This window comes from Heloderma suspectum, chromosome 3 (genome assembly GCF_057233095.1).
Source record: "Heloderma suspectum isolate Gila_16-S chromosome 3, 16-S_ref, whole genome shotgun sequence".
In the NCBI taxonomy this organism is placed as follows: Eukaryota; Metazoa; Chordata; class Lepidosauria; order Squamata; family Helodermatidae; genus Heloderma; species Heloderma suspectum.
This window is the reverse complement of record NC_139460.1, coordinates 325,362,363-325,389,340: the sequence shown is the minus strand read 5'-3', so window position 1 is coordinate 325,389,340 and position 26,978 is coordinate 325,362,363. Positions and strand designations below refer to the sequence as shown.

Here is a 26,978-nt window from a genome sequence, read left to right as displayed (position 1 = left end):
GTTTAGGATGGAGGTAAAGGTGGAATGCAGTAAAAAGCCCTCTCTGAGTTTTCCAAGTCTGCCTAAATAACCAAAGGTGGTTCCCACCCCACTAAAACCTCTAAAAATAATAACTCCCATCATCCAGTTATTACCTTTCCCATATGTTGGCTTCTTTGCAGAAGTCGAGGTGGGGGGAGAGGAGTTAAGACCCAAATGAATGGGGGCCGGGGATCCCCATTCTTCCATCTTCTGACTGGGAGTTGTAGTCCTGGCACATCTGGGGGGTACCAGGTTGGGGAAGGCTGCTCCACCTCCAGGTCCTGATCCTGCTTCCCTTTGCCTTACAGAGCCCTCCTACGACCCTGTGAGCGAGGAGGACAACCCCCTCTCTGTAGGCCTCAAGCACCTCTGCCTGAAGAAGAAGCCGGGGCCGCCCCGGGGTCTGCGCCCCGCCAAGCCGTCGGCCTTCGTCTCAGGCACCAAGGTGGGCGAGCGACTGCTGCTCCCGCGGACCAGAGGAGGCGTTTTGCCCGGGAACGAGGTGACGCTAATAGACTTCGGGGACGAGCCTGTGCCCATCACCCCGTCACCCGTAGGGGAGCCCTGTGCCCCGTCGCTGGCCGAGCTGGCCATGGAGGCTTTCTCCTTGTTGGACAAGACCCCGCCTCCGAGCCCCAGCCAAGCCCTGCCCCGGCCCCTCCACCCGACTCCCGTTGTGGACTGGGACGCCCGCCCCCTGCCCCCGCCGCCCGCCTACGACGACGTCGCCCAGGACGAGGACGACTTCGAGGTGTGCTCCATCAACAGCGCGGAAGGCCTGGTGGGGCGCCGGGGGGGCCGCAAGAGCTGGGAGACGGGGGAGACCAATGGTGGCTTCGTAGCCGAGGGGGACTGCATGGCTCTCCCGCTAGAGGACAACCTCTTCCTGCCGCCCAAGGGGGCCAAGCAGGCCAGCCCCGCCCAGACGGCGGAGATCTTCCAAGAGCTGCAGCAGGAGTGCATGAAGCACCTCAACGTGCCCCTGGGGGGTCCCTTGGCAGCCTCCACGCCCAGCCCAGGGGAGGACAAGCCCCAGATCCCCCCTCGGGTGCCCCTTCTGCCCCGACCGCTCCGGCGCAATGAGCAGGGCCGCTGGTCTGGGGAGCTGTCGCCAGCCTCCGGGGGTGAGGAGGACCGCCCGCCCCAGATCCCCCCCCGGGACCCTTTGTCCCAGCCCGGCTCCAGGACTCCCAGCCCAATGGCCCTGCAGGGCAGCTCCCCGCAGCCAAGGGCCAACCTTTGCTCTCCGCTGTCCCTCGGCGCATTTCTGTCCACGTCTCCCGGGAAGCCAGCCATGCCCACCACCCAGAGCTTTGCTTTGGACCCCAAGTACGCAACACCCAAGGTCATCCAGGTGCAAGGCAAGGAGAGCGCCAAGGGCCCGTGCATCCTGCCCATCGTCAAAGACGGCCGGAAGGTTAGCAGCACTCACTATTACCTGCTCCCTGAGCGCCCGCCCTACCTGGACAAGTATGAGAAGTTCTTCAAGGAGGCCAAGAACCCTGAGGAAGCTCTGCCTCCGCCCAGGGTGGTCACCACGGCCACCGTGCGCCCCATGATCCAGCAGCAGCCGGACTACAAAGCCAACTTCTCGTCCAACAACAGCAACGTCACAGTCAAGGCCACCTGCGGCCTCCAGAAGATCATCTATGAGGGCTCAGACGGCCCCCGGCCCTCGGATAAGATACGGCTGGTGAGTGGCTCCCTCGGGGTGCCGGGGGCTGGCGGAAGGGGGCCTGTCCCCCCGAGGAGGTGGGCACAGGTCGAAACCCACCTTGCCAGTTTAAAGCATGGCTATCCCCATGGCTGTGGGTACCTTTGATAAGAGAAACATCCCCCGCATACACACACACCACACACAGATTCTGTGCCACGTAACCCCCTACATGTGTCAAGAACAACGGAATTCTGCCACCTGGATGAGTTCTACAGACTAAGCATAACATGCATGTCTTATTCCGCGTCATTTCCTCTGATTCTCTTAGCCACGGGAGGGTTAAGCAACTGAACAGGGCACTCAAGGCTCCCTCTGCCTTGGACAATAGAATGTAAGAGCATAAGAAGAGCTCTGTTGGATGAGAGCCAAGGCCTGTCTGTCTTGTCAAGCGTCCTGTTTCCACAGTGGCCCACTTGGCAAACAGCCCTGTGCAAACTGAATAGATTACGCTAGCCCATGTGTATATATTTGCTGACTTTCTGCAATTTATTAATGTTTTATATGAAGATGACATTATCAGGATCCTGACTCCTGGTGCATGTCAGATTTCCCCCAGCAGAATGCGGCCACGCCGCATGCCCAGAGCCGTGTCCATGGTCGGGGTGCACTCCAGAGTTCCTTGTGACATGGCAGAGAAGGTTGATGCACACTGCACGGATCGCAGGGTGCGGCCTTCCGTTTTAATCAGGCAGGGGTGGGCCACTGGTGCCCCTCCATATGTTTGGCCTACAACTCCCATCAGCCCTAGCCAGCATAGCTAATGTGCGGGATGATGAGAGTTGTAGGCCAGAACAGCTGGAGGACAACAAGTTGCCCACCCCTGTAATAAGGGAAGAAGTTGCCAGTTGCATTTTTGGGAGAGGGCCCATCGCTCAGTGGTGGAGTGCATGAGTTATGCGCAGGAGGTTCTAAGTGCAATCCCCAGTGTCTCCAGTTAGAACAGGGGTGCAGAACCTCAGGCTTGGTGGACAAATCTGGCCCTCTGAGTTTCCATATCCCCCTCCAGGGTCCTCCAAATGGTCATTCCCCCATCCCCTGGCCCTTTCCCCTGGCCACCAATCGTTTGGTGGTTTCCTAGCTTTTATGCGGTTTTTTTCTCCTTCTAAAAGGTTGAAATGCCTCTCCTAAGGCTCAGCTACTGGCAGGAAGAGGTTAAAGCTAAAATACACTGATTTTTTGTAGTTTTGGCTCCACCCCTTTCCCCCCACCCATCCCTGGAATGTGGCCCCCCCGAGAGCTTCCCCCAAATGGAATGTGGCCCTTGGGCTGAAAGAGCTTCTGCACTCTTGAGTTAGAAGGATCAAGTAGAAGGTGATGGGACCCTTCTTTGCCTGAGACCCTGGAGACACTCAACCAAGCAGAGCAGACTTGATGGACCAACGGTCCTTTTACATGTTCAAACTTGACAAAAATATCTCCACTGACCCTCATTTTGGGGGAGGGGGAGAGAAACAAATGTGGCTGTGTTGACTGTAAGAGAAATCCCATAATCCAGATAAGTGTAAGACTTCTGTTAGGCCAACCAAAATGTCACAAAAATGTGCAAGCTTTCTGAACATGCAGATACTGTGACTTCACAGTGAAATCAAGTCAGATTTACCCACCTGCTTTTTGTAACATCCTACTTGGTCCCAGGGCATGGTCTGAAGGCACATGAGGCAGCCCCCTTGCGGAAGCTAAGCAGGTCTGGGTCTGGTCAGTGCTTGGAGGGGAGACCACCTGGGAACCACATGTTGTTGTTGTTTATTCGGTCAGTCGCTTCCGACTCTTCATGACTTCATGGACCAGCCCACACCAGAGCTTCCTGTCGGCTGTTGCCACCCCCAGCTCCCCCAAGGTCAAGTCTGTCACCTCCAGAATATCATCCCTCCATCTTGCCCTTGGTCGGCCCCTCTTTCTTTTGCCTTCCACTTTCCCCAGCATCAGCATCTTCTCCAGGGTATCCTGTCTTCTCATTATGTGGCCAAAGTACTTCAGTTTTGCCTTTAATATCATTCCCTCAAGTGAGCAGTCTGGCTTTATTTCCTGGAGTATGGACTGGTTTGATCTTCTTGCAGTCCAAGGCACTCTCAGAATTTTCCTCCAGCAAACCACAGGAACCACATATAGCCACCTTGAATTCCACAATGGAAGAAAGGTGGGATCTACATGTAACAAACAAACAAACAAATAAATGAAGAGATCTGTATGTCTCAAAAGTTTGCACATTTTTTATTGCTTTAGGTTGGCCTTAATGAAGATATTACTCCAGTGTGGATTTTGTCATTTTGGGGAGTGTGGGTTGAATGGCACGCCATGGCTGTAGGCAAGACTTGCTTCTAGATTTTCATCCCCAGGGGCATAGCAGTGCTGAAATGACACCTGATGTGTGGGGGTCCTGCCATGTCATCTTTATTCTGTGGGTTTCAGCCCCTTCCTAAGGCCAGCCTCCTTTGGCGCAGAATTCTTCCCCACCGAGTCTCCATCTGTTCCTCTTTCCTTGCATTAAAATAGCTCCCGAAGGCTTTCTGTTCTTTGGGAACGTGTAGGAAAGGGGGGGTCAGCTGTTGGTTCCCTTTCGTCAAGGTCTTCTTTCCCCTCCCGTTTTCCTGTTTCTAAAAGTGCATGGTTTTAAATGGGATTTGTCTGTGGTTTTATTTTACTGCGTACATCAGGGGTGGGAAACGTGCGGTCCCCCAGCCTTTTTTGTGCACACTGCCTACGCAGCCAAGTTTGCAGCCAAAAACCAGTGGCGTGGTGGCAGCAGTGAGGAAAAATTGTCTCCTTTTAAAAGCCAAATGCAGCAGTGTGCTGCCAGAATCTGGTGGCACGGCAGCAACGAAAAGGGCTATTTTAAAGCCGAATAACCTGCCGTGCTGCTGAATTTCAGCACTCCAATGAATACTGGATTTCACTTTTTAAAGGCGGTTGCTCTCTGATGTGGAGGCAGGGTTATGGCGCCCAGTGGGATCCAGGGGGACAATGCAGCGCCCCAGCCCCTGGAAGGCGCAAATGGTCAACAGAGGGGTGTTCTATAAGAACATCAGCAGAGCCCCGCTGGATCAGACCCAGGGTCCATCTCATCCAGCATCCTGTTCACACAGTGGCCAACCAGATGCCTGTAAGAAACCCACAAGCAGGACATGAGTGCAACACCATCCTCCCACCCACGTTCCTCAGCAACTGATGTACATAGGCTCACTGCCTCTGATGTTGGAGCTGGCACATAGCCATCAGGGCTAGTAGCCACGGATAGCCTTCTCCTCCATGGATTTGTCCAGTCCCCTTTCAAGCCACCCAAATGGGTGGCCATCGCCTCATCTTGTGGATAAATGCAGCAATCTTCTCTTTGCCCTGGTCGTTTTCCTGGCAGGTCCAGGAGACAGTGCATGGGGTCACCACAGAGGAGTGCCAGGCAGCCTTGCAGAACCACAGCTGGAACGTGCAAAAGGCCATTCAGTATCTGAAGGTAATGGCAACCGGGGGCGCGGGGGGGCTTCCTCCTTCAGATCCTTTCCCCACCCAGCACTATGAAGGCCCCTTCTGCCAGGCCTGGCTCCAACGGAAGGTCAGCCCTTGGCTGTCGTTCCTCGGGATCGTGAGGTTGCAGGGCTGGTGTTTGACTGGGCCAGGTGTCGTAATGCTCTCGAGGGTCGATTCATCGGTTCTCGGCAGCCTCAGCAGGGCTTGAGTCCAGGCACCGTGTGGGCAGAGTCCTCGGCACCCGCGGAGGCGGGTGGCTCCGATGTCAGTGGGCCAGTGAATCCGCTCTGGGTTTCGGTCAGAACCAGGCAGAGCTCTAAAGGAGCTATGCTTCGCACCTCAGACAGCTCCTCTAGAGTTCTGACTGGTTCTGACCGAAACCCAGAGCGGATTCATCGGCCCACTGACATCGGAGCCACCCGCCTCTGCTGCTTGGCAACATTCCTTACCACTCAGCCCTTGCCGGGCGACATGGGGAGGAACCATGCCGTTCCCCGGCACAGAGGCGTGCAGCGGTCTAGGGGCAAATGTCGAAGGGCCGGCACTTGTCCAGACAGTCCCCATCGCCTGCCCACAGGTGAGTCCAAACATGCAGGCAGCTATGCGGAACCAGTCCTAGGAGTTTCCATCTCCACCCAGAGCCGGTCATTCCTGAAGCTCATGATCTGGATTGCCCATTCACGTCCAACCACCCCAGGCGCCTCTGCGTTACGGCAAACGAACCTCAGGGGTGCGGCAGACGGTGTCATCGTCTCTGCTCATGGGAAAGTCCCGTGGGGCGTCGACCCCGCGAGCCCGGCTCCACTACGACATTGTGCACCTGGCTCCTGCATCCAGACAACACCTGGACAGTGAAGGAAGGCAAGAGTCCTTTCGCCCTTGCCTGGGCATCCAGGAATCCTCGCTCCCGCAGCCTGGCTTGCCATATTTCCAGTGGGCTCTCAGCCTGGGTTACATCTGCCTGGCTCGGTCCATCTTTGTGCCCTCACACCAGCCTTGTCTGAACAGCTTCTCCGATATTGACCCTGATGACAGATTGCCCTTAATGTGAACTTCTGTTTCTACTCATGTGCACTCAGTCGTTTGTTCTGGTAGGGCAGGGCACTCAGAATCATAGAATAGTAGGGTTGTAAGGGGCCTACAAGGCCATCGAGTCCAACCCCCTGCTCAATGCAGGAATCCAAGTCAGAGCATCCCTGACAGATGGCTGTCCAGCCTCGTCTTGAACGCCTCCAGTGTGGGGGAGCCCACCACCTCCCCAGGTCAGTGGTTCCATTGTCGTATTGCTCTAACAGGACGTTTTTCCTGATGTTCAGCTGGAATCTGGCTTCCTGTAGCTTGAGCCCATGATTCCGCCTCCTGCACTCTGGGATGATGGAGAAGAGATCCTGGCCTTCCTCTCTGTGCCAGTCTTTCAAGTACTTAAGGAATGGGTGGGGGAAATAGTCCCAATAACTCTAGCCGCTGGGGACCTAATAATGTAAGGGGGTGGGACCCTGCCCTTGACGTCTCAGCCCCTGATGTCGTCCAGTCTGCAGTGGGGGACAATTCAGCCCCTAGGCCCCAAAAGGTTCCCTGCTCCTGCCCTTCTGTGAAAGTAGATAGTCAAGTGCATGCGCACAGTGCTTTCCCATTCAGGGAGCAGGGAAAATCTCCCATTCTTTCCACACCAGGGAATGGGGTAGGATGGAGACCAGCGTGGTGTAGTGGCGAGAGTGTTGGACTGGGACTTGGGAGAGCCGGGTTCTCGTCCCCACTCAGCCACGAAGCTCACTGGGTGACTTCGGGCCAGCCACTGACTCTCAACCTAACAGGCATGTTGTGAGGATAAAATGGGGGGGAGGAGCATCATGAGAGACACCTTGGCTTCCTTGCAAGAGGAAAAAAGGCGGGGTATAAATGTTAAAATGCATAAAAATAAATAAAATGAGGAGCTCTGCCACCTTTTCTCTTGGCTCAGCCCCTTACTAGGCTTTGTGTTTGTTTGTGCACTAGATGCGTATACTGGCCAGTGCGCCGTCATGGTGGATCACATCCGTTGTGTGTCTGTTGCTTAACGCCTTCCCGTCCCCTGCCCAGCTCACCCCTTGGCCTCGCTCTTCCCACAGGTGGAGCAGCTCTTCTGCCTGGGTCTCAAGACACGGCTGGAGTGCCACAAGGTTCTGGAGATGTTCGACTGGAACTTGGAGCAGGCCAGCTCTCACCTCCTGGATCCATTCAGCGCCTGTCGGCTCAAGTAAGAGCCGCCCGTAGCTTTGGTGACAAGCACAACCTGGCCTGTTAGCGCCCTGCCCCGGAGGGGTTGGGGAGCCCAGGGAACCAGAAGGCCCTGTGGGCTCCTCAAGAAGCACTCAAAATTTGGGCAAGCCGAGATGGGGCAACAAAGCGCGGGCCTCCAAAAACGGGCCCCTCCGTCCTGCATGGGTTTGTGCCGAGAGACAAATATGTTATGATCTCTGTGGAAGGATCAGTCGCCCTGTGGGGTCACCTCAGGTGGAAAGGCAGCATCTGATTTTTAAAACAAACCAACGGTAGTAACAATAACCACCAGAACATACAGGTTTGAAGGAAGATAGAGAGACGGAGATTCACCCCGGTGTTTTTTTTGTTTTTTATTTATTTATTTATTTATTTATTTATTTATTTATTTCATTTCTATACCGCCCAATAGCCGAAGCTCTCTGGGCAGTTCACAAAAATTAAAACCAAACAACACACAATAAAACAATTTAAAATACATAGAACATTAAAACCGCAATATAACAATACAACCACAATAAAACCTAGCAGCAGTGCAGGAGTTTAAAATACAGATTTAAAACAGCAAAGATGAAAATTTAGAAAGCTAAAATGCTAAAATGCCTGGGAAAATAAAAAGGTCTTCACCTGGTGCCGAAAGGAATACAATGTAGATGCCAGGCGAACCTCACTAGGGAGCTCATTCCAGAGCCGGGGTGCCACAGCAGAAAAAGCCCTCCTCCTAGTAGCCACCCGCCTCACTTCCTTTGGCAGTGGCTCACGGAGAAGGGCTGCTGACGATGATCTTAAGGTCTGGGAAGGCACATACGGGAGGAGGCGATCCTTCAGGTAACCTGGCCCCAAGCCGTTAAGGGCTTTGAATGTTAACACCAGCAGTTTGAATCGGGCCCAGAAATGGACTGGCAGCCAGTGCAGCTGGAAAAGTACTGGCGTAATATGAGCTCGCAGGCCAGTCCCTGTTAACAATCTTGCTGCCCTATTTTGGACCAGCTGAAGTTTCCGGACCGTTTTCCAAGGCAGCCCCACGTATAACGCATTGCAGTAATCCAGACGAGACGTTATCAGAGCATGGATAACTGTAGCTAGGCTATCTCTGTCCAGATAAGGACGTAGTTGGTATACCAGCCTAAGCTGATAAAAAGTGCTCCGTGCCACTGAGTTCACCTGTGTCTCAAGTGACAGTTCTGGATCCAAGAGCACCCCCAAACTACGAACCTGCTCCTTTAGGGGGAGTGCAACCCCCTCCAGAACAGGTTGAATATCGCCTAGCCGGGCAGACGAACCACCCACTAACAGTACCTCCGTCTTGTCTGGATTGAGTTTCAGTTTATTGGCCCTCATCCAGTCCATTACCGTGCCCAGGCCCTGATTCAGAACAGCCACTGCCTCACCTGGTTTTGATGAGAAAGAGAGGTAGAGCTGGGTGTCATCTGCATATTGATGGCACCTCAGCCCACACCTCCGGATAACCTCCCCCAGCGGTTTCATGCAGATGTTAAACAGCATGGGGGATAAAATAGAGCCCTGTGGAACCCCATGGGAGGCAGTTCCATGCATATGGGACACAGAAAGGACGGAGCTGTTAAGGGAGCAGGGGAACGAGAGGGCGAGGCAAGCCCATGTGGGACGTTGGTGCTAAGAGAGGCCACAGCTCAAGGGACGGCGGGCGCGCTCTGCATGCAGACGGCCCACCCCGGCATCTCCGCTGAAAGGAACTCAGGGAGCTGACCTGGCAAAAGTTGCGCCCCACCTGAGTGCTGGAGGCTGGTGGCTGTGAGGTCAGGGGGGTGGTGAATCCGCTCTGGGTTTCAGTCCGAACTAGTCAGAACTCTAAAGGAGCTCTCCAAGGGGCAGAGCAGCCTCACTGTGCCTGAGATCTTTCAGAGGAGGGGTGTAAAAACTCAGGCCTGGGGACCAAATCCAGCCCAGCTGGGGTCCCAGTCCAGCCCTCCAGGTTTCCCCAAGATGGCCACATCCCCCAACCACTGATCCTTTGCTGAATTCCCGGCTTTTGCGCAGTTCTGCCCCTGTTCTGGAAGGTCGGAATGCCTCTCCTAAGGCTTGGTTTCTGGCGCAAGCGCTTAAGCTAAAATGTGCTGGCACAGTTGGCCCTGCCCTCGTTGTCCTTGGCCTCGCCCACCAGTGGGAAGCAGCCCCCAAGAGCTTCCCCAAAATGGAATTTGGCTGAACGATGTTCAGCGCCCCAATTTGAGAGCCAAGACCAGTTAGAGTTGAGCTAGCTGGACCCGTGCTGTGGCTCCACAGAGGGCAACTTCTGGGGAAGGGTGAGGCCGACACCAGGAAGCAAGAGGAAGGGCTGGGCTGCGGGCAGGCAGGCAGGCAAAGAGTGGGCCGGGCTGACTCTCGGCTGAAGGCAGCACTTTTTCATTAAGCGTAGCATCTTCATCATCTTCATCATCATTAACATTTCTGTACTACCGAGTAGCCAAAGCTCTCTGGGTGGTTTACAAAGATTGAAAACATTAAAGATACAGTATACAGAGATGAAAAGCCATTTGCATAAAAAACGCACGAACAGGCAATATACGCAAGAGAGCATATATCTAAAACAACTTCAGACAAACAATCCCAAAAGCAAACAACCCTAACCATAAGACCATTCTGAATCGATCAAACTTATCATATGCTTATCGTATTAAACTGGTAAACTGGGGTGTCTTCTACCGACACCGGTGGTTTTGTTTCTGGGAAAGGGGAGAGGGGACTTCCTACCCCCTGCCCCCCGCATGGGCCCGTGACATTTGCCCCGTGGTCACACCCTGTCCTGTTTGTCCCCACAGGCGATGACCGATGGCTGCCCTCTGGAACGGAAGCAGCCCACCCCTTGTGGGCGCCCGTGGTCGGTGCTCCCTGGGGACCCTCTTCTTCCAGGCGTGTGGACCGGGAGTCGGTTCCAAGGCGGAGGATGACGGAGCAGAGGAAAACAAGACTGTCGCGGGGATGCCGTGAACTGCTGGGGCGGGCTTGCGGGCCGATGACCGCGCCCCCCCTTCTCACGCAGACGCAGGCGGCTCTGAGCCTGCTTGTGCCTCCCCCCAGTGCCCGCCCCCAAATGTTATTCCCATCGCTTGCTGTTGGATTTATTTTGTAAAGAGAAGTGTTGCGTTAATATATAAATATTCTATTCTATTTTGGAGAGAACGGACTCCTTGTCAAATGCACCTCTGAGTCCGCGGAAGTATGTGCAGGGGTGGTGCTGGGCGGAGGGTATTTTGGCCGCCGGGGGACCTTCCTGGAAACTGGTTGCCTTGGCAGCTGGGACAGGCTGAGAAGCTCCTGATACTTTCCTTCCCAGGCAGTCTCCCGTCCGAGCACTGGCCGGATGCTGACTTGCTTAGCTTAGCAAGGTGGCTGCATCAGGTGCCCCCAGAGCTGGGTTGCAGAACCCCTTTCAGACCAAGGGCCAAAGTCCATTTCGGAGAAGCTTTCGGGGGCTGCATTCTAGCGATGGGTGGGACCAAAGACAGACAGGGCAGGCCCCAATTCCCAGCCTCTTTTAGCTTAAAGCTCTACTTGCCCGTAACTAAGCCTTAGGAGAGACAATTCAGTCTTTTAGAATGGGGAGAAAATGAGCAAAAGCAAGGAAACCACCCAATGTTTGGCAGTTGCGGCGGAGTGGGGGCAGGGGCAGGGGGCGTGGCTATCTGGGGACCCCTAGAGGGCTGGACTGGGACCCCAGGAAAGCTGGTTTTGGCCTGCGGGCCTGAGGTTCAACACCCCTGCCATAAAGTTCCTGAGACTAGTTTGGAATCACTTCGTTGGATATGGCCCTGCAAGGAGGCGAGGTGAGGCTGATGCCTCAGACCGCAGGCTCGGGGTGCCCTTAAGGGTGGCAGGGTGGGAGATGGGCCAGTCCAGGCCTGTCCAGTAGTTCGGGTATTTTTGTCTTTGGCCTCAGCCACCACTGGAATGCGGCCTCCGACAGTTTCCCCAGAATTCCCCTTGGGCTGAAAGAAGTTTGCACCGCTGTTACTGGATATAAATCTAAGACAACAGAAGAAGCCAGTGTAGCTTCACAAAATGCCTAGAGGTGACCTGAAAACAAAAAAGGATACATATAGGAAGTGGAAAGAAGGCCAAGCAACAAAGGAAGAGTACAGGCAGGTAGCACAGAATTGCAGGGATGGCGTCAGGAAGGCTAAAGCTGAAAACGAGTTGAGGTTAGCAAGGGAGGCTAAAAGCAACCAAAAGGCTTTCTTCAGCTACGTGCATAGTAAAAGACAGGAAATAAATGGTGGTGCAGCTATTAAATAAGGATGGCAAAGTGATAACAGATGACAAAGAAAAGGCAGAGGTGCTTAATTCCTACTTTGGCTCAGTCCTCTCCCAAAAGAGGGTCTATGATCCCCCTGGCAAAGGCGAGGTACAGGCTGAAGGGGCAGGATTGCAGCTTGAGATTGATAGACATAAGGTCAAGGAACACCAAATTACTTTGAATGAGTTCAAATCTCCAGGGCCAGATGAACTGCATCCTAGAGTAATAAAGGAACTGGCAGAAGAACTCTCAGAACCACTGTCTATTCTCTTTGAGAAATCATGGAGGACGGGTGAAGAGCCAGATGACTGGAGGAGAGCTAATGTTGTCCCTATCTTCAAAAAGGGTAAAAAGCAATCCATCTGTAAGCACCTTGAAAACAATGCAGTGACTACTCAAAGCCAACATGGATTTGTCAAGAACAAATCCTGCCAGACTAATCTGATCTCAGTTTTTGATCAGGTAACCTCCCTTGTGCACTGTGGGATTGCTGTGGACATAATATACCTCGACTTCAGCAAAGCTTTTGACAAAGTGCCCCATGATATCCTGATGAGCAAACTAGCTCAAAGTGGGCTAGATGAAACAACGATCCGGTGGATCCACAGTTGGCTACAGAATCGGACTCAAAGAGTGCTTCTCAATTAGATCTTCTCCAACTGGGGAGAGGTAACGAGTGGGGTACCGCAGGGCTCAGTCCTGGGCCCAGTGCTCTTCAACATCTTTATTAATGGCTTGGAGGAGGAGGTGCAGGGCATGCTGATCAAATTTGCAGATGACACAAAATTGGGCAGGATAGCTAATATCCTGGAAGACAGAAACAAATTTCAAAGTGATCTTGATAGACTGGAGCGCTGGGCAGAAAACAACAGAATGACATTTAATAGGGATAAATGCCAAGTTCTGCACCTAGGAAAAAGAAACCAAATGCACAGTTCCAAGATGGGGGATACTTGGCTCAACAACACGACAAGCAAGAAGGTCTTGGAATTGTTGTTGATCACAAGCTGAATATGAGCCAGCAGTGTGCTGTGGCTACAAAAAAGGCAAATACTATTTGGGGCTGCATTAATAGAGGCATAGCTTCCAAATCCTGGGAAGTACTAGTTCCCCTCTACTCAGCACTGGTTAGGCCTCATCTGGAGTACCGTGTCCAGTTCGGGGCGCCACACTTTAAGAAGGATGCAGACAAACTGGAGAGGGTTCAGAGGAGGGCAACAAAGATGATCAGGGGACTGGAAACAAAGCCCTATGAGGAGAGACTGAAAGAACTGGGTATGTTTAGCCTTGAGAAGAGAAGACTGAGGGGAGATAGGATAGCACTCTTCAAGTCCTTGAAAGGCTGTCACAGAGAGGAAGGCCAGGATCTCTTCTCCATCATCCCAGAATGCAGGACACGGAATCATGGGCTCAAGTTCCAGGAAGCCAGATTCCGGCTGAACGTAAGGAAAAACATCCTGACTGTTAGAGCAATATGACAATGGAACCCATTCCCTAGGGAGGTGGTGGGCTCTCCCACACTGGAGGCCTTCAAGACGAGGCTGGACAGCCATCTGTCAGGGATGCTGTGACTTGGATTCCTGCATTGAGCAGGGGGTTGGACTCGATGGTCTTATAGGCCCCTTTCCAACCCTACTGTTCTATGATTCTATGAACATGAGTTTTTTAAAAGCCCAGAGCTCTGCATTTTCACCCTACAAACATTGGCACAAAGAACAGTGTACTATTACTTTTATTTTAATTTTTTAAAATTCTCCAACCAAGTTATGCGTGAAGATGGTTTAGAGTGATGGAAACAGTAAGCTAAGCTACATTTTCTGCATCAGTTTTGTACACCAGATCATATGGAAGATTTTATTTATTGATGCATTAGATTTGCCTCCCACTTTTTGACTGGAGTCCTCAAATCAGCTTGCAGTGTTTGTAAAATGCAACAATTCCATTCAATGTGGGATGTTCCTTAACCGGTTTTTATCAGTGCCAATAACATTTTGGATTTGTCTGGCTCATATGGGTCCATCGAGCTCTCTAGAGGCAAGTTCACGTTGCTGGGGGGGGGGGGTTGGCGCAGAAAGTGTGAGAGCCCTTTGTCATTGGTTGCTTTGTTGAGTAAATCCCCTTCCCATTATGACATCACTAACCACCGAGAAGACTTGATCTCACCCACCACCTTGTGTGATTCACTTGTCGCTAGTCCTTGGCTTAAGCTGGGGTGGCCAGGGTGCGTCTTCAGTTGGCTTGACCAATGCTTGGCAGTCATTGTGGTGAAGAACCTTCTGGACTCATTCCCTTTTCCCTGTTGACTAGTTTAGCTTTGAAACAGTGAGCCTTAAAGGCAAAACCCACTCATGATCTACCTTGCCATACTGGGAGTGAGATATCTCCCTAAATTTGCGCAGCAGGTAAGGTACCACGATGTTTCCCGTTGTGTTCTTTTCTTCTTGAAAGATACAAGACAGTATTTCAGTTCTATTATTGGTTGGTTCCACCCTGCCTCTCCCATCTTCCAGCTCAAGTGGACTAGCTAAATTACCATCACCCAAAACAGTTACAGCATTTCAATAGACAATCACAGTCAAGATGACAATCATCGTATGGAAGGTGATCCTTGTTGGAAAGATGGATTTGCTGTCCTGCTTCCTTCCTTCCTTATTTATTTATTGCATTTATACCCCGCCTTTCTCCCTCTCGCAAGGAACTCAAGGCGGCTTACATTATCCTCCTCCTCACCGTTGTATCCTCACAACAACAACCCTGTGAGGTAGGTTGGGCTGAGAGTCTGTGACTGGCCCAAAGTCACCCAGTGAGCTTCCATGGCCAAGTGGGGACTAGAACCCGGATCTCCCGGCTCCCAGTCCGTCACTCTCGCCACTACACTACACTGGCTTCCTTGGCTATTGTACAGTGGCGGCTCCAGGTTTTTGCAGGCCCTTGGGCAAGACACCCACAATGGGCCTCTTCCCTCAGTGAGCCCGCCTTCTCACCGCCGTTGTCACCAGCTGCTGTTGCTCCTCCTCCTCTTTCTCATCATTGCGGCCACCTCCTTGCTTGACAGGCTGAGAGCCAATAGGCAGTGGCATCTTCTGCTCCTCCCTCTCACCATCACTGTTGACTGGGCCAGAGCAAGAGGCAGATGAACAAGGAGGTTGCCATGGGGAAGAGGAGGAGCAAGTCCTGGGGAATATTATTCGCCGCCCCCTGCTGGGGTGTGGGCCCCTGGTAGGTGCCCAACTATGCCTACCCTTGGCACTGGCCCTGCTACTGTGCTGTCAGTTCAAGGTCTTTTCAGTGGGGGAAGTAGTGATGGAAAATGGAGGGTGGGGATTTGTCTCTATTGCTGAGAGTTGGGGGTCTGCGGCAGCAGCAGTGAAGGGCTGGGACTCTGTCTCTCCCTGATCCTCCAGGCTGGAGATCTAATTTAGTGTCTACGACAAGGTGACTTCAGTTTTTGCTAAGGTGAAGATCTGAGATCCAGGAAGTCAGTGGTCAAGGGAAGAGATGATGAAGGCAAGTTTCAAGGAGATTTGTGGGGCTAGCCCAAGAAGGTTGCAGTCCAACACGTATGGAGAGCATCAGTTTGGTGTACTGCAACCATACACTATGGCCACCCAGAAATTCAACAGCCCTGTTACAGCCTACTTAAATGAACTGTGTATGACCTTGACACCAGTCTCCATTCTCATCTATTTGCACTGTGAACATTGTCATAAGGACGTAAGAAGAGCCCTGATGCTGGATTAGGCCAAGGGTCAATCAAGTCCAGTGTTCTATTCACGCAGTGGGAACAGCTTTGGGAAACCCACAAGCAGGACATGAGTGCAACAGCATCCTCCTGCGCTCAGCAACTGATGTACATAGGCATACCACCTCTGAGACTGGAGGGAGCATTTAGACATCTGGACTAGAAGCTACTGATAACCTTCTCCTCCAGGAATTTGTCCAACCCCCCTTTAAAGCCATCCAAATGGGTGGCCATCACGACATCCTGTGGTAGCAAGTTCCATAGTTTAACTATGCGCTGTGTGATGAAGTCCTTTTATCTGTCCTGAATCTCCCACCAATCAGCTTCTAGTATTATGAGAGAGGGAGAAAAATGTGTCCCTGTCCACTTTCTCTACACCATGCATAATTTTGTACACCTCTGTCATGTATCCCCTTACCCGCATTTTCTCCAAGCTAAACAATCCCAGCTGTTGTAACCTTCCCTCATAGGGGAAATGTTCCAGACCCTTGATCATTTTATTTATTGATTTGATTTATTAGCCACCCATTTGGCCGGCTACCTGGCCACCCTAGGCAGCATACAATACTAAGAACACATTTACATAATCAACTGAACAATAACAAAACAAAACAACACTGCTGTAGTTGCCCTTTTTTGCACTTTTTCCAACTCCACAATATCCTTTTTTTAGGTGTGATCAGAACTGTATACAGTATTCCGAGTGTGGTTGCACCATAGATTTGTTTAAGGGGAGTATGATCTTGGCAGTTTTATTTTCAGTTCCCTTTCTAATTATACTGAACATGGAATTTGCCCTTTTCCACAGCAGCCACACACTGGGTCAACATTTTCCTCGCGCTCTCCACCACAACCCCAAGATCTCGTTCTTGGTCAGTCACCACTAGCTCAGATCCCATCAGCTTATACTTGAAGTTGGGATTTTTCCCCCCAGTGTGCATCATTTTACACTTGCTTACATTGTCATTCACACTTGATTGATTGATTGATTGATTGATTGATTCAGCACCTTGGATGTGCATGGTGTTTTGCAGAATAACAAAAAGATAGGTCCCTGCCTGGAGGCACTTACAATCTAAACTTTGGTACAGGAAGCTACAAAAGGAAGAGAGGAAGGTGCTGGCAAATGGGCAGAAGAGGTGATCAGTTCAGTTACACCTACTTTAGCTTAGTTTCATTAGGACTAAGGGGTTTGTGCCAAATTTGTGACAGTCCAAAATCTGAAGAGACTCGGTGCAGAAAGTTGAGAGTCACCTGAATGTGATAATGGTCAGCATTCACAGGTGAATGTCCAAAAAGGAGGGAGACAGATAATCCATTTTCACAAAATGCCTTGGGAATATTTCACCTTCCTGTGCCAATGTCAACACTCCCTCAGCAGTGCCTTCGTCACAGCAGATGACAGAATGTCCTGGGGAGACCCCTCTTGGAGTGAGCTGAGGCGCTCTGACGTCGAAAAGGGGACCAGCGTGGGGTCCTTGCCCAGACATGCAGGTAAGTCCGACGCCTCTTGCGGCTGAGGCGCTCTGAGACTAGGGCCACCTGAGCGCACAAGGCACGCCTCCCTGCCACCAGGAAGTGCTGCTGGAGGCTCTGCTGCGACCGGTGGCCCCAAGGGAGGCCGCTTGCTCAGGAGTGGGGAAGATGCCACAGCAGACATCTGGGACCCGTAGCGATGTTGGCCATTCACCGCAGCCGTCTTGAAACGTAGGCCAAGGAGTCTCTGCAACAGGGGTGCAGTGCCTCAAGCCCGAGGCCTCATCTGGCCCTCCCTCCGGGGCTCCCCAGATGGCCATGCCCCTCCCCCCCACCAATTGTTTGGTGGTTTCCTGGCTTTTGTGCAGGCCCCCCCCCCCCCGGTTGAAATGCCTCTCCTAACACCTAACCAATGGCAGCAAGAGCTTTACGGTAACACATGCGGGTATTTTGAGAATCGAGGTGGCAAGCCCAAAGGCCTCTTGCACCCACTGCCTACTCCCTATAGCCCATGGAAAACTGTTGCCATGGACTTCATCGCAGGCCTCCCACCATCACAACACTACTACCATTAGGGTGCCCATGGATATGTTCCCAAACCTGGCCCGCTTTATTCCTTGCAGGGAGACCCCATCTGCTCGTGAAACTACCAAGCTCTTCCTCCTTCACATATTCCAGTTCCATGGCCTCCCAGAAAAACTGGTTTCTGATCAAGGGCCCCAATTTATGGCTTGTTTCTGGAAGACCCTGTTCCAAGCCCTAGGGGTGAGGGTACACTTGTCTTCAGCATAACACACCCAATCAGATGGGCAAATGGAAAGGACCAATCAGACCCTGGAGCAATATTTATGCTGCTATGCGTCCTATCAATAAGACAATTGGGAGGAATTCCTGCCCATAGCGGAGGGTGCTTATAACAATGCTCAACACTCCATGGGCCAATCCCCATTTTTCGCCAGCTGTGGGTACCACACTCGGTGTTTCCCTAAGCCAGTCCCCAACACTGACATGCCAGCAGTGAATGATACCCTGCAAGACCTCCAGGCCCTCAGAAACATCAAGCTGGGCCATCCCTGCAATTTGAAGACCTTGGCTGATTAGCCATTGGACAGTTGAAGGCTACCTGGCCATCTAAGAAATTAGAAGATTGTTTTGTAGGATCATTCCCCGGGTCATTAATCTGGTGGCTTTTTGCCTACACCTACCACTAACTATGAAGGTCCACCAGGTGTTCCATAGATCCCTTTTGAGCCCAGTAACCAAGGATCCCAACTCTCATCACTGTTGAATACAGCCTAAGATGGGGCCAGGTCCAGTACCACGTGGAATGGAAGGGATATGAACCTGAGGAATGTTCCAGGAAACCAGCCAGGCACCTGCACACATCCCACTTGGTGAAACTATGTCGCTCCACAAAGCCCAGACCTCAGCAGGCCAGTCGGAGAGGGGCCCATACAGCAGAGGGCCAGGAGTCCTCAGAGACTGATGCCTCCAGTGACAGTGACTCTTGGAGGCACCCGAACCTGTCCCTGGTCCTTCTGGACTGGAGCCCATTGCCTCAGACCATGTATCCTATCCGCATGACCCCCCAAGAGGTGCTGCTGACCCCTGACTCTGTGGAGTGGACTCCTCTAGTAAGCATGGAGGTCCTGAGGAGCAGCCCCCAAATGGCTCCTCCCTCCTCCACCCTTCACTGCCCAGGAGAAGCCAAAGCCTGCAGGATAAGGCCACTGGCTCTTTAACAGCCATATGCATCCCCTGAGGAGGTGGAGCTCCCAGAAAGATTCTCCAGGTCTGACTATAAAACCAAGCCAGTGGCTCCAGTCAGTGGCAGAGTAACTTGTCAGTCATCCAGTTCCAGGGTTGTTGACTAAGGTCCTGAGACTAGAATCCCTAGGTGTGATCCAGCTGCCTCTCTGGTGTTTCCAGATTTCAGGAGAAACCTGCAGCTTGGTTTGCAAATGCAAGTTGAGTTGGGGGTGCCGCAAAAATCCAGTGAGCCCCAAATGGGCTGGATTTCCTGGCGATAGACATCCCTAGTGGGTGCACGTGACCTGCTGCCCTTCTGGATCCACCACCTGAAGTGGGGGATTCACTCTGCCTCATGGGTGGGCTCATAGAATCATAGAATCACAGAATCACAGAATAGTAGGGTTGGAAGGGGCCTACAAGGCCATCAAGTCCAACCCCCTGCTCAATGCAGGAATCCAGGTCAGAGCATCCCTGACAGATGGCTGTCCAGCCTCGTCTTGAACGCCTCCAGTGTGGGAGAGCCCACCACCTCCCCAGGTAATTGGTTCCATTGTCGTATTGCTCTAATAGAAGTTTTTCCTGATGTTCAGCCTTGTTTGATGTGGGTTTTGTTGCAGCCCTCTTAGAAATGTGTGTAAATGAAGCTGGATCAAAAATTCTTCAAATATCTGTTCTAGATTCCCCAACCTCAGTGTCCTCCCAGGAAAGTTTTAGCTCCGGGAGCTCCAACACAGAAGTGAGAGAGGCTCTGAGCTTCATGCACAAATTCCTCCACAAAAACACCCAGGTATCGACATCCCCTCTCTGTTTCCATGTGATTTCCTTTTTAACAGGGGTATCCTTCTCCAGGTATGTGCCACACCCATCTCTGAGATTTATTTCCCCAACTTTCCCTTCCCAGAAGGCCTCCCATTCCCCCATAGTCTTGTAAGGAAGCTTGGATACCAACTCAGTTCTTTTTCGATGGGGTTAATTTCTTAACAAATTGGTGCTGGAGCTCGCATCTCCTTGGAAGCCCCTTTAACTTGAAGCCTTACACCCCCACACCCCTTCTCCTCCATGTTCAGTCACGTGGTCTGACTGGGGATGGCCATTTACATATTGCCAAAAAAGAGGAAAGGACTCAACGAAAAAGAGGACAACAATGGACACCAATTTGCACCTGCAAATTTATGTTAATAGGTGAAAATTTAGAAATGATAACTATTATTTAAATAGAAATACAAGACATCTCACCATAGTGGAGAAAACTGACCAGGTATCCCCTGTGTCTTGCTCAGTCTGCTGTCCAGGTGCTAAGTGTTGATGAACAACTTCAAGACCCCTGCTCTGCTCTCCCTTCTTACGATTTTTTGACTTTTAACTAAACTTGGACTGGACAGCTCGTCAAAAAAAGGACACCTTCCAATAGACTACTGTCCTCTGCCAGCTCTCCAACACAGAGGACTGCCCTCTGTAAAGTAGGACACCTGGCCACAGACTGTGAGGAAAATGCACCTTGTACATACTCAGAGCCACTCTCATTGCATGGTACTTCACATTTCCTAGGACCAAGTACTATGTGAGACCTGGTTTAAGATAAGTTGCAATTTTACACAAAATGTGCAAAACGTTTATTTGGGATTTGGGGGGAGGGGTTGACTTTTGTTGGGACTGTGGCATGGGGGGAAATGGTGAAACCTCCTCCTCCTATACCCTAATCCTGCCCGGGATTTGGGTCCAAAAGCTACTATATTTAACAAGACAGTTAAAGATATGAAAATGTGATCGTGCATTGAACATACGGTCCAGTTTGACCCTAAGAGAGCAGATCTGTTTATATGGGTGAAGGTAGTCTGGCTTAAAGGGTCCTGACCTTGGGCCATTTAGGACTTTAAGGGTCAAAACTGAACTGGGCCTGAAAACCAGTAAGCCAGTAAAGTTGACATAACATGGAAGTTTTAATATGTTCCATGCAACACACCCCTGTTAAAACTCAGGCTGCCCCATGTAGAATAAGTTACAGTAGTCAAGATCACTCACTGTTCATGCTTCTCATTTCTGAACTGAACTAATCCATCTAACCTGGGGGGCGAGATTAGGATTTACCTGAGAAGGGCAGGTTCCTGGACTGTGTAGACCTCATCAGCTCGAGCTTCAACCGTGAGACGAAAGAGAAATTCACAGAGCAGCACTACAATCCGTCCTTGCTGAGAGAAACCCTCAAGGTGAGTACGAGGTCCTCAGTGTGTGCGCGTATGCATGTGTGTGTGTGCAACGTCTGGGGTGTGTGTGGCTGCATTGCCCCCCCACAACCCACGAGGGGCGCACCCTTCTCTGCCACTGCTAAAATTGCCACCGTGGTGGCCAAAAAGCAGTGATTTTAGAGGGAAACACAGCATGGAGGGGAGCATCTTCTCTATTTACAAGCTGAGTTGCGCGCTCCTGGGAAATTTCCAGGAATGTGACTCTGCTTCCAAAAAAGGAATGTGCTCTCTGTGCACATTATTTCTGACAATGGAACCCATTCCCTAGGGAGTGGATAGGGAGCCATCTGTCAGGGATGCTCTGACTGGGATTTCTGCATTGAGCAGGGGGTTGGACTCGACGGTCTTCTAGGCCCCTTCCAGCCCTACTATTCTATGATTCTATAATTCTCGAATTTTCTAATTATTTTTCTAATTATTTTCTTCCCAAATGGGCAGCTTCTTGCCGCCAGGGCAGCAAATTTGGCAGAAGTGGGGGAAGGCCCCTGCAAAGACAGCCCGGGACGGCTGCATGTGGTCCAGCCACTGCTTGTAAACAACACAAACATCTCTGAGAAGCTCCTTCTGAAGTGGGCCAAGGAAAGATCAACACCAGAAGCCCACAGCTGTGCTTGGATCCTCCCTTGGGCCCTTTTAGAAGGACTTTGTATTGTCTCAGTAATATTCGTACCTGTGTTTCGCTACAGCGAAACCAGTTTCTCTGTCAAAGCCATTTGCGTTTACAGCCCGACGTGGCCCAACTAAGCAAGGAGCTATCAAGAGACGTGGTGGTTTTCTTCCCTTTGGTCATGGTAGACTTATGGCCAAACTAGATGCAGCATTCGTTACCTACAGCAACTCCCCAAAACAGGGAGGGGGAAGTCGCTCGGTGCCAGAGCACACGTGCTGCATGTGGGGAGCCCTAGATTCCACCCCTGCCGTCTCCGGTTCAAAGGCTCTCCAGGTCTTCAGAGCTAAGTGCTGCCTGTTAAGGCGCACAAGGCTGGGCCAGAGGTGCAGGTCTGGCGTCAAGGGTAGGCCTGGCCAGTCCCCTGCCAAGGACCCACCACCCTGCAGGGGCCCGCTGACCAGAGCCCCCTGGACGTGCGCCTCTTCTTCACTATGGCAACCAGCTTGTTCCCCTGCCTCTCACTCTGGTCCAGAGATCCGTGGTGGGGAGGAGGAGGAGCAGGAGATGCCGCTGCCTGCTGGCTCTCTGCCTGTCCAGCGAGCAAAGGTCGTGGGGGGCTGGCTCCGGGTTTTTCGGGCCTGGGCAAGGCTCCCTGACTGGGCCTCCTCCCGCTGTGAGCCTACCTTCTGCCGCCATGGTCACCAGCTGCTCTTGAGCCTCGTCCTCTTTCTCCTCATTGCTCCCACTTTTCTTTGCCATTCCAGTTCCTTCTCCCTGAAATGTCTGCCCCAAACTCCGAGCACCGAGAACAGGCATTGTCCAGGATCACCAAGCTGATCTGCTGCATAACGAGCCACTGTGTAGCCAAAGTGAGTTGCCGTTCCGCACAGATGGCGCCCTGCTGTTGCTACTGACCAGTAGAATGCCAGTTGTGATGACTGGCAGGGTGTGGGTGTGGGTGTGGGCGTGGGTGGGTGGGGCTTGCATGGTGCGAACTGCGCCTGGGGGAGCAGGGCTGCATCCCGCCTGCGAGAGATCTCTGTCAATGGGGTCTTGATGGGGGGCACAGGGTGGCTAGGTGTCCTCCTCTGCTGTGGACAGTCCTCTTTTGGGAGGGCTGCCCAATCCAAGTCCAGGTCAGAGATCAAAACCATGAGAAGGGAGCCCAGGGGCCCTGCGTTGCCCCCACACAGCAGACTGAACAAGGCGCACAGGTCGACTGGCCACACTCCACCCCACTAGAGTGAGATGCATTACACTTGCATTTAATTTACAGTAATTATTTCTCACCCTTCATGGATCACTGCCTTGTTGTGGCGAAGGGGCTTGCATAACTCAATGAAGCCATAAGCTATGCCGTGCAGGGCCACCCAAGACGGACAGGTCATGGCAGAGAGTTCTGACAAAATGTGGTCCACTGGAGAAGGAAATGGCAACCCACTCCAGTATTCTTGCCAAGAAAACCCCATGGAACGTATCACAAGGCTAAAAGAGATGACGCCGGAAGATGAGCCCCTCAGGTCGGAAGGTGTCCAATATGCTACTGGGGAAGAGCAGAGGGTATTTCCAAGTAGCGCCAGAAAGAGTGAAGTGGCTGGGCCAAACCCGAAAGGACACTCAGCTGTGGATGTGTCTGGTGGTGAAAAGAAAATCCGATGCTGTAAAGAACAATATTGTTTAGGAACCTGGAATGTCAGATCAATGAATCAAGGTAAGCTGGAGGTGGTCAAACATGAGATGGCAAGACTGAACATCGACATCTTGGGAATCAGCGAACTAAAATGGACAGGCATGGGCGAATTTAATTCAGGTGACTATCATATCTACTATTGTGGGCAAGAATCCCTTAGAAGAAATGGAGTAGCATTCATAGTCAACAAAAGGGTGGGAAAAGCAGTACTGGGGTACAATCTTAAAAATGATAGAATGATCTCAGTACGAATCCAAGGCAAACCATTCAACATCACAGTAATTCAAGTCTATGCCCCAACCACTGAGGCCGAAGAAGCTGAGGTTGATGGGTTCTATGAAGACCTACAACACCTTCTAGAACTAACACCAAAAAAAGATGTCCTCTTCATCATAGGGGATTGGAATGCTAAAGTAGGAAGTCAAGAAATCACCGGGATAACAGGCAGGCATGGCCTTGGTGTACAAAATGAAGCAGGACAAAAGCTAATAGAGTTTTGCCAAGAGAACATGCTGATCATAGCAAACACTCTTTTCCAACAGCACAAGAGGCGACTCTACACATGGACATCACCAGATGGTCAATATCGAAATCAGATTGATTATGTCCTTTGCAGCCAAAGATGGAGAAGCTCCATACAATCAGTAAAAACAAGACCTGGAGCTGACTGTGGCTCAGATCATGAGCTGCTTCTTGCAAAATTTCGGCTTAAATTGAAGAATGTAGGGAAAACCACTAAACCGTTCAGGTATGACCTCAATCATATCCCTTATGAATATACAGTGGAGGTGAGGAATAGATATAAGGGATTAGACCTGATAGACAGAGTGCCTGAGGAACTATGGACGGAGGTCCGTAACATGGTTCAGGAGGCAGCAACGAAATCCATCCCAAAGAAAAAGAAATGCAAGAAAGCAAAGTGGCTGTCTGAGGAGGCTTTACAAGTAGCTGAGGAAAGAAGGGAAGCGAAAAGCAAGGGAGAAAGGGGAAGATATACCCAACTGAATGCAGAGTTCCAGAGAATAGCAAGGAGAGACAAGAAGGCCTTCTTAAATGAACAATGCAAAGAAATCGAGGAAAACAACAGAATGGGAAAGACTAGAGATCTCTTCAAGAAAATTGGAGATCTCAGGGGAATGTTTTGTGCAAAGACGGGCATGATCAAGGACAAAGAAGGCAGGGACCTAACAGAAGCAGATGAGATTAAGAAGAGGTGGAAAGAATACACAGAACTATACAGGAAAGATCTGAATGTCCCTGATAGCCATGATAGTGCGGTCACTGAACTTGAGCCGGACATTGTAGAGAGTGAAGTCAAGTGGGCCTTAGGAAGCATTAGTAACAACAAAGCTAGCAGAGATGACAGTATTCCAGTCGAGCTATTTAAAATCCTAAAAGATGATGCTGTTAAAGTGCTGCATTCAATATGCCAACAAATCTGGAACACTCAACAGTGGCCACAAGACTGGAAAAGGTCAGTTTACATTCCAATTCCAAAGAAGGGCAGCGCCAAAGAGTGTTCAAACTACCGCACAATTGCGCTCATTTCACATGCCAGCAAGGTGATGCTCAAAATCCTACAAGCTAGGCTTCAGCAGTATGCGAACCGAGAACTACCGGAAGTACAAGCTGGGTTTAGAAGAGGCAGAGGAACTAGAGATCAAATCGCCAACATTCGCTGCATCATGGAGAAAGCAAGAGAATTCCAGAAAAACGTCTATTTCTGCTTCATTGACTACGCTAAAGCCTTTGATTGTGTGGATCACAACAAACCGTGGCAAATTCTGAAAGTGATGGGAGTACCAGACCACCTTACCTGTCTCCTGAGAAACCTGTATGAGGGTCAAGAAGCAACAGTAAGAACCAGACATGGAACAACCGATTGGTTCAAAATTGGGAAAGGAGTACGACAAGGCTGCATATTGTCACCCTGCTTATTTAACTTATATGCAGAGTACATCATGAGAAATACCGGGTTGGATGAATCAGAGGTCGGAATTAAGATTGCTGGGAGAATTATCAACAACCTCCGATATGCAGACGATACCACCCTAATGGCAGAAAGCGAAGAGGATCTCAAGAGCCTCTTGTTGAGGGTGAAAGAGGAGAGTGCAAAAGCTGGTTTGAAACTCAACATTAAAAAAACGAAGATCATGGCATCTGGCCCCATCACTTCCTGGCATATAGAAGGGGAAGAAATGGAAGCAGTGACAGATTTTACTTTCTTGGGCTCCAAGATCACCGCAGACGGTGACTGTAGCCATGAAATTAAAAGACGCTTGCTCCTGGGGAGGAAAGCTATGGCCAACCTAGACAGCATAGTAAGAAGCAGAGACATCACCTTGCCGACAAAGGTCCGTCTAATCAAAGCTATGGTTTTCCCAGTAGTAATGTATGGCTGTGAGAGCTGGACTATAAGGAAGGCTGAGCGCCGAAGAATTGATGCTTTCGAACTGTGGTGCTGGAGAAGACTCTTACGAGTGCCCTGGACTGCAAGGAGGTCAAATCAGTCCATCCTAAAGGAAATCAACCCTGAGTGCTCATTGGAAGGACAGAGACTGAAGCTGAAGCTCCAATATTTTGGCCACCTAATGCGAAGAGAAAACTCCCTGGAAAAGACCCTGATGCTGGGAAAGACTGAAGGCAAAAGGAGAAGGGGACGGCAGAGGATGAGATGGCTAGATAGCATCACGGATGCAATGAATATGAACTTGAGCACGCTCCGGGAGAGAGCGCAGGACAGGAAGGCCTGGCGTGCTATGGTCCATGGGGTCACGAAGAGATGGACACGACTGAACGACTGAACAACAACAACAATTATTTCTCAAGGGGCATCTATTCTATACGTACACATGAGTGCATACTGTTTTTGTGCAGCCCTGCGTCCTCTGCTGTCCTCTTCCTTTTGGGCAATGCACGTCCTCTTTTCTTGGTGACGTGTAACTGGCCCACCTTGCAGGTCTGGCCCCACCATGTCAGTGGCCTCCAGTGCAGCTCTGTACGCCATCATGGAGATTACCAAGTGTCTCGCCTCTATGGGAGAAAGTAAAGGGGTACACTTGCGCACAGACCATTACAGGGGGCAGGGCAAAGCCATACTGTGGCTGGACCAACTTTATCTGCGTGGCTTCACCCTGGCATGGCCTCACACTTGATTATGCTGTGACAGACCACTGGGAATTGACTATGTGTAACGGAGGTGGGGAATGTTCTTTTTTTCTTTGCCAAGGGCTGTGTCCCCTTGGGGTCATCTGTTGCGGGATGCATGCCAGTGGCAAGTGGGACCGAGTGGGGAAGGCTACCTCTTCTCTCTCTCTTCCCTAGGTTATGAAAGACTTCAAGATCGGGCAGGTGGCAGGATATCTCACCCTTTGCTGCAGCGATTCCAGTGAGACAGTGTGTCACTGGGCCGCCGATGGGCTCCATCACCTGTACACCTTGATCCTGCACCAGAAGAGTAAGAGAAACTCTTGTACTTTCCCAATAGGGCAGGTGTTGCCATGGAAGGCTGAATCAGGCCACAGAACTACTTAGCTGTCGTACACTGTACACTATTAGGACCAGGATTAGGATTGGGAGCATGTGCAATGTAACCCTTAAAAAAAAACCCTTAGCTGGGCAGTAGGAAAGAACCTGCCCCTCATGTCAAAAACCAAATGTCCACCATGTTGGAAGCAATGTATGGGTTTGTCCCAGAATCCTCTGCAACGCTGCAGGGGGTTCTAGA

At 51.2% G+C, this 26,978-nt stretch overlaps 2 protein-coding genes across 8 annotated transcripts in view; both read left to right on the top strand.

Moving 5' to 3' along the window:
- TNK2 (tyrosine kinase non receptor 2) overlaps nt 1-10,639 on the top strand; it is a 134,941-nt gene extending 124,302 nt beyond the window's left edge. For 3 of the 7 annotated variants that reach the window (XM_084847751.1, XM_084847753.1, XM_084847754.1), the window contains 4 exons: nt 330-1,714; nt 5,091-5,186; nt 7,309-7,436; nt 10,261-10,639. In XM_084847751.1, the coding sequence (XP_084703877.1) occupies nt 330-1,714; nt 5,091-5,186; nt 7,309-7,436; nt 10,261-10,267 (1,616 nt within the window). In that variant the 3' untranslated portion in view covers nt 10,268-10,639. Of the gene's footprint in view, nt 1-329; nt 1,715-5,090; nt 5,470-7,308; nt 7,490-10,260 lie in introns of those variants that run through there. The other 4 variants (XM_084847750.1, XM_084847752.1, XM_084847749.1 and 1 more) reach the window with 2 other exon arrangements.
- A 6,513-nt stretch (nt 10,640-17,152) lies between these two features.
- Nucleotides 17,153-26,978, top strand: part of LOC146351763 (maestro heat-like repeat-containing protein family member 7) — a 37,350-nt gene continuing 27,524 nt past the window's right edge. The window contains exons 1-8 of the mRNA XM_084845718.1: nt 17,153-17,184; nt 17,577-17,724; nt 18,264-18,587; nt 18,699-18,795; nt 19,383-19,492; nt 20,787-20,912; nt 22,326-22,430; nt 26,576-26,708. Coding sequence (XP_084701844.1) covers nt 17,153-17,184; nt 17,577-17,724; nt 18,264-18,587; nt 18,699-18,795; nt 19,383-19,492; nt 20,787-20,912; nt 22,326-22,430; nt 26,576-26,708 — 1,075 coding nt within the window. The remainder of the gene's footprint in view (nt 17,185-17,576; nt 17,725-18,263; nt 18,588-18,698; nt 18,796-19,382; nt 19,493-20,786; nt 20,913-22,325; nt 22,431-26,575; nt 26,709-26,978) is intronic.